Here is a 13495-nt window from a genome sequence, read left to right as displayed (position 1 = left end):
GAAGGGCATTTGAACGAAGTCCTCTCCATGCATTTTGGACACCAAAAGGTAGGTGCCCATGCATCTATATATTGACAACTCATTACTATAAGCCACAGTGGTTTTTCACCTAATAGTATCCATACTATTAGGAACTGAGAATCCATAATGCTAGATGTCAGAGATAGAGAGGCCACACTATCAAAGCTTCCTTTTTATTAAAGACTAATAAAAGTTGCAAAAAAAAAGGATTAAAAAAACAATTCCTAGTCTGTTCTGGTAATAATTTTGTTAGACAATTTTCTTTCTAGATTGCTGCTTGTCATTCAATCTTCACTGATCCCTCCCTGCCTTAAAATCACAATGGTTGTGTGTGAATACACTCAGCATACACACTGACACACATTCATACTAGGAAGAACAGAGCAGATGGTTCAAGGAATGCAATGGATGTGGGCTGTTCCACCTTTGCTTTAAGACCATTACTTCCCTAATTATAGGCCTGTCTCTATCATTAATTCAAGCTATGCTATGATTAATATGTGCAGTCTGTATGTACATTTTAGATTTTTGTTTGTTCTGGGAGGAGAATCAAGATTCCCAATGCTCACAATGCACACAATTAAAAGGAGAAGCCGAAGTCAGTCTTACTCTTGCAGAGAGCCAAACTGAAACCCACATAGGGAATGAATCTGTGAGACAGGGATGGAAGCCAAAACACCTTTGAAGTGTTATTACTGTGTAGATTTTTAACTAGTTAATGAGTTGTATATTTACAAGACCTTATTTCCTGGAGAAAATATTTAAATGTGTACCTACCTGATGTAAGCCATTCTTTCCATAGCCAGGTAGAGAAGCAGACTTAGAATATGGAAATCCTGTAAAAGACATAATATATAGCTATATTTTTGCAAATCTTTTACAGTCTACAAAAAGAGGGAATCCAAGAAAACATCCAGAAATAGAAATTACAAGATCAATGCAAATATTCTATCAATGAGATGAAATATAACTGATCTATGCTCATCTTTTCTCCATATTTCATGCACATAAATGTGTGTAACAGCAGCATGCCAGGGGCACAATGTGGAGGGAGCTGTGGGGCTTACATTTTGAAAACCTCGTGCATCTATGTGATGCAAAGTTTGTGATCTGATCGATTGTAAAATCTCTGCCTTCCAATTTGAAACTGGGATGATTTGAAATTGGGATTAAAGGGATTTAGATTATCACTTCTGAACATGCTGTATGAGTTCTGGGTTATGGTTTTGTTTCTTAAAAAAGATGGGTTGATACACTACCACTTAAAAAATAAAAACTTTCTTGTTTTTCTTTCTGTAAAACTTCTCTTGGAAAAAAGCAAAAATGAAGATGCAGCAGGGGATAAAGTAAACCAGCCAGAGTATACACACCCAAGTGAAAGGAAGTTTTAAGGTGAAATAAAATTGGCAAAGTGGCATTGCCATGAATAAATGATGTAACACAGTGACGAAACTGTGTGTGGCCATTACAAGACAACTGAAATGCCTTAATTTTAGTATTAAGACTCTAATAAGGAAGTATTAAAGTTAAACAGTAGAAGAACAAACATATGTGTAATAAACATTCCTGATTCCAGTATAGGAAATTATGTAAAACTGACGTGAAGTATTACAGAAGTAAGCTCAAAGAACTGAATGTACAATACTTCTTTCTGTCAAAATTGTTAGCAGTCTGTGTCCAAAGAGGAATGCAGGAAGGGAATCCAAACCCCACTGGATTAATAAATACCCTAAGGAGATTATTAGGAATAAGCATACAGAAAGAAAAAACAAAAGATGGATCAGCAGAGAGCTCAAAATGTGCTGAGATAAACTGAAAACTGCCAGAAGTCAAGCTGAGTTAAACATTGAAAATGACATTAAAACAAATAGCAAAAGTTTCTCCAGCTATCCAAATAAAAAGAGAACAAGGAAAAAAATAAATGGGATCACTGGGAGTTGCACTGTGTCAGTACTGAGCACTCAGAAAAGGTGAAAGAAAACCCAGGTAAGGCTTGAGCACTGAAGGAGTATTTCATCCATGGAACAGAAAGTGGAGTACTGAGCAAGCATGAAAAGCCAATGGAATAAGGGTAGGCCAGTGAATCACTGTCACTATGGACAAAAAATTCAAAGCACTTAATGTACTTAAACAGGGACCAATAAGCTCATATTGAACTGCAAGCCAGATACCTCCTACCATTAAAGAAGGGCAACTACAGTTTTTGTATTTAAGACAGGAAAAAATAATGAAACAAAAAACTTATAATTGCCTGTTGTGTGAATGGTAGTGCCACCAGACAGCCAAGAGTAAAATACCTGTGTGACAGAAAGCCTGGATCTGCAACAAAGCTGTCATCTCTGCTCCTGCCTGGAAAAGCTGCTACGCTGGACATGAGTGTGGAGATCAATCTCTTGGCCTTTTGTTTACAGAGAAGGTGGGCAAGTGTCTTTTGTTCTGTCACTAAATAATACTCAGTGACAAAGGAGCGATGCCCCAGGGTAAAGACACGGCTGCAGCAGCCCCGGGCAGGAGAGACACTCCAAGGTAAAGACACGCTGCAGCAGCCCCGGGCAGGAGAGACACTCCAAGGTAAAGACACGCTGCAGCAGCCCCGGGCAGGAGCTGCCGGGCTCCGGCGACACCGTGCGGTGAGCTGAGCGCGGAACTGCGCCCGAACAGCCCAAAACAGCACCGAGACCCGCTGACACCAGCAAATTTCCCCGTAATTAGACACTATCTGAACATCAGCTCCCCTCTCCAGGGATGTGGCTCCTGCTTTGTCCAGTACAACATTCTCTCCAGTCTGAAGTTGCCTCTCAGCACATCACGGACACATGAACAGCAAGGGTTACGTGCCTTCCTAGATGTCTGCTTTCCTAAATACACAACACTTAAAATCACGAATTATGGTAAATAATGAACTATTACACATCTACATACACAGAAGCAAGACGCATTTTCACAGGTGGATGTAAGGAGATACAAGCTCCACTCTTTGCCTGTTGATTGCACAGGTCTCACACTGATGTGCTGTGCTGTTAGTTGTGTTCTTCTGGGCATTTAAGCAATGTAATGTGGTAAAATGTCTTCCAGAGCAAAACAAGCCTTCTCTGGTTTGCTCAGAGACTGGACAGAAAAATGCAGGGCTTTTTGCTCAGTGTATCTGGAAACATCACTACCAATTCACAGCCTGCTAACTCCCTCCACACTGCATGTTACCACTTGGCACCAAACTTATACCTAACAAGGTTATTTTCTCTGATAGCCACTGACTATGTCACAGGGATGGGGCTGAAAGCCAGAGTTCCCAAGCATAAGTGCAAGAGGCAGAGATGTTACTTTTCTGTGGCCAATGTGGGCCATATGACAGACATAAATATTCAGAACTAAACAAGGAAACACTGAATAGAGAAGGAATTACTTAGGATGTACACAGGTACTAAAATAGTCAAGTAAGTGAATAAAAAGATTAAAATAGGAAATAATAAAATTAATTTTATTAAAAACAAAAAAGGAAATAAAAGCATAAAGAAAGGAAAAGTAAGTTTCAGGAAGATAAACTTCCTCAATGTCATTTATGTGTAGCTGCTAATTGTGTAATGGGGTCAACTTTCATGAGTGACAGAGAAATGCTGGTAAAAAACAATGGAAAATGAACAACAGAACCTATATTGGTACAAATGTGGTATTGACCCAGACATAGAGGTGTGAATTATCTATTGCTTTTCTTAGTTTCAATAGTTTCACATTGCCAAGATAATAAAATATATTTTGTTAGAATGCTAGTATAGAATTCTAAAATAGTATAAAGTATAAATATAGTATATATATATATATATACTATATATAGTATAAAGAAATGCTAGTATAGCAGAGTGACAGGTATAGTAAAATTCTCAGGGGAAAAAATGAACACCATATGTTGTTCCTGTATAAGAGTTCTTGGTGTGCTAGGTATGTCGCCTTGCTTAAAATCTGCACTGAAGAACTGGTCTCTCAAAACGTGTGTAAAAGAGCAGCAGATCTACTCCCTAAAGCTTCCAGACACACCCCATTTGTGTATGACAATAAAAGGTTTAGGTGTTCATTCCTGGGCAAGGATTTAAGTGTGTGAGGTGGTCAGATTGTTTTCCCCTGCACAGGAAATCCTGCAATACACCTTGTGCACATGTTTGTGATTTCTTGTGAGGATCAAGTTATCAAATCCTTTACAGCTAGACCAGTGAGACTGATCTAAAATAAGTTTTCTTCTTTATCTTCTTTATCTTATTACAGCCTTTTGACAGCATATGTTTTCCCTCTTCCTTGCATAGCTAAGCCATAATTTCCTTAATATAAGTTGATGGAGCCAACTATCACATTACCAAAATGCCCACAAGACTGACATCCTAGCCCTGCTGCCAGACATGCCTTGCATTGGGTGCATTCTTTTGGAAAACTGCTTCCCCAGCTTGTTTACCCTGGATGACCTGCTACTGCTGCACGGTATAAAGTGGAGGAAGCAGGGAGAGAAATGTCTCAGTTATCTCTTCAAATTCATTAAACTCATTTTTTGTCATGTACGTAACTTAAAAGTAAAATTCAGGCCCAACACCGATGCTTCTGACTTGCTGAAATGTGTCATAAGAAATGTGTAGAACACGCTTTTGGTACTGACAGCTAGCACAGGCATATGGTCTCCAGGCCAGTATTCAGTTACAAAATTATTCCCTTTCCCACCTGGAATATTTCTGTGACCTTATAACTGTGAGTGATAACAGAAAAAAAATGCTTAAGTTAATCTCTGGAACAATAAAATCTTTATCTGTATCATGATAGGAGAAGAAATGGCTTCATCAATATTCAAAATACATTGTTCGTGTCAAGGACTAATTAGCACAAATGAAAAATCTTCTTGATACTGGTATCCTGTCTACTGAAAATAGGTACCATACAATAAATGGGCACTTTTATGAGGAGTGGGTTTTTGTGGTAAGGCATCTCTGCTCTCCAAAGAGACAACAGCTCATTTACACAGGCAATGCTGCTCCTTTCACTAATATGAAACTATAAATAGTTTCATCAGCATAGTCTGGAGGCACTGAACGCGCACAAGCCACGGCAGAGCCAAGTGAGCAATGGGATAAAGATGGCAGAGATGAAGTGTGGGTGGGCTGCAGCAGGGCCACCTTCCCCTGCCCCAGCACTCACGGGAGTAGCCGGCAGTGGTGCCCTCCTGCGCTCTGTCGCTCCCGGCAGTGAGGGACAGCGACCGCGTCTCCGAATCCGGGGAGTTGGTTCTGGTGTCCGTATCCCCTTTCAGAATCAGCCAGCTGGTCTTCAGCTGCAGAGAGGAAAAGCCTGTTACCAGATACAGGATGTAACACCTGGAGGCAGTTCTCCCACCTCAGCTGTCTCAGATGCCTTGTGATCTGCTTGTCTGTTTATGCTCGCTGCAGCTCCAACCATCCTCTATCAAATTATAAAAGCTGACTGTTTGATGACTTAAGACATCACAGCTACCAGAAACTCTTAATTTTTAGCTGAGCTGAGGACATTTTCTCCATTCATGAAGCTGCCCACAGCACCCCACTTTAGAAGATGCTCTATGTCATGTTCTTATAATTAATCTGCTCTTGACATTTTTCTTCTAGGCCAATATGCATGCTAAATCTGCAGCATTAGCTGAATCACCAAGGTAGATATTGAGACCGAGTGAAAATCCAAGAGTTTACTGCTCTTAATCTCAATATCCCTACTTCTCTTTACTGTAGAACATACATTCTAAACCCTTTGGGTGAGAGATTAAGCTTTTCTATGTCTTTCTAGAAAAACCTAAAAGTAGTAATGACTATTTCAATTATTTAAAAGAATACCTTTATATATGAATGTGTTTTAAAAACAAGTTACTTCAAGAATGATCAATACTTCCTTTTGTCCTTTCTGATCATTACCTTCTTATTGTCCTGATCCAAGCTTCCATCCTCCCCATCTGATCTTCTTGCTGCTGTAAGATTAAATTAATTTTAAAAATTTGAACAGAATGCATCTTATTTTTTGACTTCTGTTTTGACTGTAGTTATGGTCCAAATATTTTTAAGAGGGGGAGAAAATCAATTAAAAAAAATAGAGTTTGACAGAAAATTTGATGTGTGGAGCTATGGTTTTACAGAATTACTAAAATGATTTTGAAATTATCACAGTAATACTCATCCTCCATAGATGCAGTAAATTTAGAGGATCTATTCCTGCTGGATTTTGAACCCACATTTTCAGGAATAAACTACTTTTGGGGAATGATTGATGGGAAGAAGAACTGTACATCATAACTTAGGGACAGATTTCTTTGGCCTCCACTCACAGGGAAGCCATTTCCCCCTTCTGTGTTACAATGACCATGAAAGTACAAGGAGTCACACAGATGTTCTGTAGTCAGCACACCTGGATCTCTTGGATTCCTAAAGAGGGCAGACAATCATGGTAAAGAAAATGATGAACAAACTTGGCACTGCCTCTTTATAAAATTCTATATAAATTATAAAATCTGCAAGACAGATTATGTCAGACTCTAAAATTGAAAATTCTTGACCAACCAATTTTATCACTGTATTTTCCTCTTCTACCCATATTCTCCTCTTGAAGAGCGTTCCCCAAAAACAGTTGCTGATGTTTTACCATTGGGTTATTTCCTTGTAACTTTTCAACTTGCATTTAGAATTTAGAAATTCTAAAATATTTTCATTAGATAGTTCCCAACCCATAAATGTGTTTTTCCTTCTCTTCTATTTCCCAGGGTATTGTTCCAGACACCAAAATCTTACAGAAAGTGTTTTATGCCAAATTTCACAAAATTTCAGTTAAGTTCTTACAATGTGAGCCCTACTTGCCTCTGTATCCCTCTGAGTAGTTTGGGGAGTTTTAATGGTGCAAAACTGGAATAATGGAAGGACATAGCATAACTTTAAGCCCACGAGAAATTAATGTAACAAGGTGGTTCTCTGCAATGCCTGAGAAAAATGGCCCTGTGCAATGCAATGCAGACAGAAAACATAATTATTATTAAAAGAAAGAGTATGATAATACAAAAGTTAAGGCTCAGATGAGATTCTTAGAGACAGAGATGGAGAGGAGATTAAATTGCATTGTTACAAGTGCTGCAGAACTCCCAGCAAGTTGGGAAAAACTCTGCCCTCTCCAGTTCCCCAGCCATCATGTCTGCAGAGGATCTGCCCTGCATCAAACAACACAGGCAAAAGGCCACCACCAAAAAGCATGTCAGTGTTATTCTGATTCAATTTCTGGTGCCATCACACGGCTCACATCCAGACCTTAACTGGTTTTGCTGAGGAGGTGAAATTAAAAAATGACAAATTGCCATAAGGAAAATATCTTTAGGCTTAGAGGTGAAAATCTGGAACTGTAGAGGGGTTTGGCTGCTTCCCCCCACTTCAATTTAGTGAGGAAAAAAAAAAAAATATGGGTTAGAAAATATGAACAGCATTAGGAAAAAACACAAGGTTTTCACAGTTATAGCATCCTGACAAGGGTATTTTCCCAAGATGGCAAGCTGCTTCTCTGAGGAATAAATAGGAAGGAATATTCAAGCATGACAGATGATGAATAAAGTCCCTACATTGCAAGAAGGACCTAAACCTGGTTCAGAGATATTTTGGGAGCACACCCTAAACTGCGAGTCAACAAGTTATTCCAGGTCATGTGTATTGATCTTGTTCTCATTAAATCAGAAATCCATATAGAGGATCTGATGCACTTTTGGAAATTTTATTTTTGTTTCAAGACACTGATGTTTTCAAAGGAAAGAAAAAACAAACATGCTTGATTCAAGGTTTCTATTGAGAAATTTCAAAAGTTCCACAAGATCTTCAGAGCATCTGACTTCAAAGAGATGCAGAGGGTTTACAACTAAAATCAGTAAGGGCCATGATGGCCAGCCCCTCCCAAGTTCCCGAGAAGGCTTCATTTAACACATTGCTGGCAGAAAAATGCAAGTGCCCTGAACTTCATCAGTACTGAGCATTCACTTCACCACTGCAAGGGATACTCAGTTCTGCCATGAATCTCGATGTGCTTTCAAAACTTTTTTAGTAACTTTGAAGGGTGTTCAAATATTTCTAAAACACAAACACACACACAACCATGCAGGCTCCTACACTCCTCACTTTCCAACCCCAGCTCTGAGCCTGATCTCTTCTTGCATGTCCCATTTTTCCACCACCTTTTTTTCATTCTGAAGTTGGTTGTTTAGAATAGAAACACCAAAGCTGTAACTTCAGCAAATCTGTTGGGTGCTGATGTAACTAAAACCTTTTAAAGCCAAATGTTTTGGAAGAGCTTCTTGCATTTCTTGTTTTAAAGAACATTTTTGTGTTTGTTTGTTCAAACTTGGTCTCTTCAACAAAGGAATGTTCTCTGGCTCCTTTTCAGCACAGATTAGTTCAGTGTCCCATCAGCTTGAGGAGCTGAATAATTAGCTACTCATGTGTTCATGCTTTAGCTGGGAGTCCTTCCAGAACAGAAGATAAATCTTTTAAAATTTCATTTTAATTTATATTATTTTTATTGGAAGGAAAGTTTATTGATTTGTTTGAGTTGTTGTTTCTGGATTTTATAGTTTTTGGGTTTTTTTGGTTAAAGGAAATTATGTTTTGCCTTCTGGTAAGAAAAAAAAAAAGTATTTCCAACACAATCTTTCAGAACATCTATAATCTAGAAAAGAAAGTTTAAAACACATATTCTTGTTAACCTATTGAGATTGCTGCCTCGCTAGTTTAATTCTCTGCTCACTTCAGTGGTTAAGAGGATAACTCCATACAGCAGTACCAAACTGACATAATCCAGACTTTGACAGACAGCAAACTGATATCAAAATGCCCAGCCTGCAAATATAAAGTTTTTGCTTAGAATCCTCTTTGCAAATCAAAAGTATCTATTAAATTAAATTACACAGCTAGGATACAGGATATTAAGAGTCCTATCATTAGCTTCTGTAAATGAGTGAAACTATGCTGATTTACACTAGATGATTGTTACTTTGCTTTTGTTCATGATTTTTTCCAAACACCACTACAATATTCACATTTTTTTGTTGTCTTTTTTTTTTTTTTTCTCAGCCTGAGAAGTTGCATTTAATGATTTATATTGATGAGCAGGCACAGAGGGGCAGGAGAGGGTAAACAGGGTGAGAACAGCAGTGTAGCATAGCACTTTATGCGGCACTTGTGATCAGCTCTGAATCACCATGATATATCAAAATAGCAGTATCCCAGTTTTGGAGAACTCACCACATCCTTGGACATCATGTTATACAAAATGCTATTCAATTTTCATGTTACACCTTTTTCTCCTTTCCTATTTGATGTTATAGGGACATAATGAAACGCACAGACTACAGCAAATGAATTTGAGAGTCAATACCCATTTTTGTGCAAAGACACACAGATAAAACTGCAACAGAGAAAAGCACTGTACCATGCTGTTTGTAGATAGGAGGTTTCCTATAGATGTTATCTTTTACGCCAGTGTCTGAGGAAGAGGAAAGAGAAAGGAAAGAATGAAAGAGTAAGCAAGCAGTTCAGACCACGCTGCTCTTGTCTCCTCTCAGCAACAATAACAATGCAAAAACTTCAGCAAAGACTATGCATTCATTCAGTGGTTTGCCATCCAGTGGAACTTTATCCATCATGTGCTGAAAACCTTTATAGCTACCTACGCAGCATAATTCCCCCTGAGGCCCTCAAAATACTCTAAAACAACTTGAGTGGCATTCATTTGGTGATATGTAGGGGTTTCATCTGCACTACCAGAACATACTTACATTATAGACAGCAAAAAGAAACTGGCACACTTACCACTACTTAAAATTAACACAGGAGTACAGCTATTACTGTCAGACTTGGAAAAGGATTTTCTCCATTATTTACACAGTGTATATGTTCAGGTATGAATGATTATACTGGAAATACAAACCATTCTTTTCGGAAATCCTAAAATTTGTCTTTCCATTGAATTGTATAGCTAAACTGGCCTTCCAGGAGTTTTCTGAAAGCCCTCAGAGCCACAGTCAAGGGTTCCCATATCACATTGTACAGACATCAGATTTACTCAGTACTCTGGACCTGAGAAGATACAATTCCTAAAAGTGCTCTGTTTACAGAAACATTAACCACAGAAGCTAAATGTGAATAAACAAACAATTACAATGAGGAGGCAGATGTGTCTAGCAGTCAAAAAGCTGAACAGTGTGGATGGGATGTAAGTTTAACGTGCTTGTTGACTGAATTTGAAAACAGTAGAGTACATATACAAGGACAGCCACAATGAGCGCCCTGCAGTTCTGAGGTCTTCCAGCTTCAAGTTTATATTAATATTACTTAAATTCAGATAATAGACTGATAAGAAAAACAAACAAACAAAAAGAAAAAACCCAACAAAAACCCCTTCAGTCATTCCTCCTGCATACAAATTCAATACATCTATGCAGTTATGGCTCATAAATCATAGGATCTTACAATCATTAGGGCTGAAAAAGACCTCTAAGATCATCTATTTCAGCCACTAACCCAGCACTGCTGTAACTTTGTACTCTTGGTAACATTTTTCATTCTGTGCCTTCTGTAAAGTAATTTTTTTAACATATAGGTACATGAGCACACAGCTCTCTTTTATTTTTGAGATTAAGTTTAACAACAGATATTCACTCAGTAGACATTTTCCCCTTCTGCACTTTGAAATTCACAAATCAATGCCAAAAAAAAATAAAATAATACATTCAGGAGAGAATAAACAGGTGCCAGAAACTGAAGATCAAAAGCTAAGCAGTTAATGCCTACCTGGAATATGGAAATGCCTAGGAGCCTGCTGATAGACAGAAGGTGAAGATTTGCTGTCAGAGTACATGGATAAACTTGGAGTGCTCCGACCACTTTCACTGCCTCCAAGGGGAAGAGCAAAGAAAGCAGATAAAAGAAAAATGGAAAGCAAAGTAGAGTATTTCAAGCATAAAAGCTTGTTTAGAATGACTTGTTAATCCAACAGTTTTAAATATATGTTTTTGTAAAACCCATTATTTTTCAGCATAGTATATTGGCTTAGACTCCTAACACCTCATCAAAAATTACTATCTGATAGATATCAGATTAAGATGCCCTACTTTGAAGTGAAAAATTCTCTTTTAATGACACTTTAAAAAAGAAAATCAAAGGATAAGAATATCCAGAATCTTGCAATGTGTTTTGCATAGCCTTAACTGAATAATCTACTGATCAAGTGTTTTAAAAGTTTAATGCTATGGCTCGTAGCCTGCCCCTGAAACTAGAAATACATAATTCAGTACTGTTTAAATTATCTCAAAGCAGGACTAGACCAAAATATAAACATTATGGTTAAATCAAAAAATCCTGCGTATATCAGTGACAAAAAGAGATGTTGAAATTCGGCTTTCAACTGCAAACTTTTCCCACAGGTAACATGCCACAGCATTTTTATGCAAACGAGGTTGGATTATCAAGTCATGAATCTATAATGCCATAGTCACTTCACCAAATTTCAAGATATACATAGGATTCTTCCATATTCATTTTTCCACTTGTTTTGTCAAATGCTTATCAGGTGCCATTCATCTGCTCTTGGCTTATTTCCCTGAAGCACACTCTATGGCATTATAGTGCTGCTTGGCAAACAAAAAAGTAAAGCTCTACTTTTTTGGGACTTGTAAAATCCTTTTAGTTTACAGCACTGTTAAGCAACTGGAAGCAAACATGACATTTATTCTTACATCAAATGATTGTTAATTTGCTGTTACTGTTTTAGTGTGGATGAAGCACAAATTTAATGGCTAGTAACGATGATGTTGTAGCAAGTTTCTCTGGGGTAAAAAAGTGCAGCAGCTCAGGGCATTAGATGTGCAACTGAGTTCTGCCTTCATGAAGGGGGTTTTTCGTAAGCACAGAGCTGTGGGGTTACCAGAGCTGTCGAGGCCATGCCCATGGTCTCTGCTGACAAGCAGTGGGTGCATGGCCATCCCACTGTCACCAAAGCCAGCCTTGCCATGCACCACTGAGGTCAAGGGGACAGGGCCACTGAGCTCAGCGGGAGCAGAGACAGGACAGACAAGGTCAGAGGAGTGTGCTGTGTTATCTCATGACAATACACTGACTAATCCATCCTAAATTTTGTGTATGTAGTGTTCACAGTAGACAAAAAATTAAAACTCAAAAGCTATTGAGCTGCAACTACTCGTTAACAGTGATTTCTTGCTGAAAAAGTGTCATCTGGGACTACAGGTGCTGATAGCCTATGGCACTTCCAAAATATTAAGAAAAAATTATGGAATTACTAAGAATGTGGTGCATCACCATGACTTTGCAGGCAAGTAGTCCTCAGACAAGAAACCAGTTATTCAGTTTCTTGATTCCCACTTTGCTCTTGGAAGGAAAAAAGTGGGGACAAGTTTTCACTCTGCATTTATAATTCCCTTTTTCTTTGCTGCTTGCTGCCCAGATTCCTGCCCATCCCTATTAAACAGGAGAAGCCTCCATGTCACTGGTAGATACTTATGAAAGAAAGGTCCCTTACACCTCCAAAATTCTTAAAAATTTTGTAATGTCCTTCACTGAAATAAGATACTGTTATTGGAGTTTTCTAATTTAAACAGAAAATGAAAGTTCTCAAGCGATTTCCACAGTGTATTAATTCCTCATTTACTTAAAAATTAGCATATTATTAAAATGTCTGTTCCTATATGATCTGCATGAATAATCATTGAGCAGTGACCTAAGGTGCTGGTATCGTACACACACAGAAAGTCATTCTTCAGTGATAGGGTAGAGTGTCAGCAAGGAATCAGGAGGAAGCATTAATTAGGAGAAATAAACTTGTAGGAACACTAGATATAAGTGCAAGTACCAGGGGACAGGGAATCTAAAAAAGTGCAAGGATCATCTGTGTGGAGCAGTTTGCAAAGCCATCACCTCTAACTTGCTCAAAATGGAAGAATTAAGGATGAAATGATGAAAAAGGTTCTTCTTGGACTTACTCATACAAACTGATGCACATTTGAACTTTAATTCTGCTACTGATTCAGAAAACATCTGAGTAGTTGTATTTCACATTTTGCATACAAAAATAAGTGTTTAATAATAAATCAAACTGAGGACCCATGTAGAAAGTTAATGAGTAGGAACTATGGACAGCTTCTTAAGCTAGGCTATAATTTAAATCTCTAAAATGAGACTTTGCCAATAAACTATCTCTTTCAAGGTTTGCCTAGTATAGACTGAAGAAGAACTTCAAATAAATTCTAAGAGAAAAGGCAATTACCAGAGAGAGCAATTTTTCAAACTTTTGGGTTTGCCTTCTGCCATAAGTAGCCACAGGCTGTGATCTTGTCCACTCATCAGTGGAGAGCAAAAAACCATAATCCTGAACTGTTCTCTGGGTGCTGTTTAACTTGGAAAGAATCTGGAAAGGCTTTGAACTTGAGAGTAAACCACAA

At 38.2% G+C, this 13495-nt stretch overlaps 1 protein-coding gene across 9 annotated transcripts in view; it reads right to left on the bottom strand.

The window, feature by feature from the left end:
* Positions 1 to 13495, bottom strand: part of ABLIM2 (actin binding LIM protein family member 2) — a 129193-nt gene that overhangs the window by 16567 nt on the left and 99131 nt on the right. For 6 of the 9 annotated variants that reach the window (XM_088056348.1, XM_088056353.1, XM_088056352.1 and 3 more), the window contains 5 exons: positions 10833 to 10934; positions 9472 to 9525; positions 5937 to 5989; positions 5194 to 5326; positions 799 to 857 (listed from right to left, as the gene is read on the bottom strand). In XM_088056348.1, the coding sequence (XP_087912474.1) occupies positions 799 to 857; positions 5194 to 5326; positions 5937 to 5989; positions 9472 to 9525; positions 10833 to 10934 (401 nt within the window). The remainder of the gene's footprint in view (positions 1 to 798; positions 858 to 5193; positions 5327 to 5936; positions 5990 to 9471; positions 9526 to 10832; positions 10935 to 13495) is intronic. The other 3 variants (XM_088056355.1, XM_014263058.2, XM_088056350.1) reach the window with 2 other exon arrangements.

This window comes from Pseudopodoces humilis, chromosome 6 (genome assembly GCF_049639895.1).
Source record: "Pseudopodoces humilis isolate 2021_Gansu_Grassland_sample_001 chromosome 6, ASM4963989v1, whole genome shotgun sequence".
In the NCBI taxonomy this organism is placed as follows: domain Eukaryota; kingdom Metazoa; phylum Chordata; class Aves; order Passeriformes; family Paridae; genus Pseudopodoces; species Pseudopodoces humilis.
Note: the sequence above shows the minus strand (reverse complement) of the source record. Positions and strands in the feature narration are given on the sequence as shown.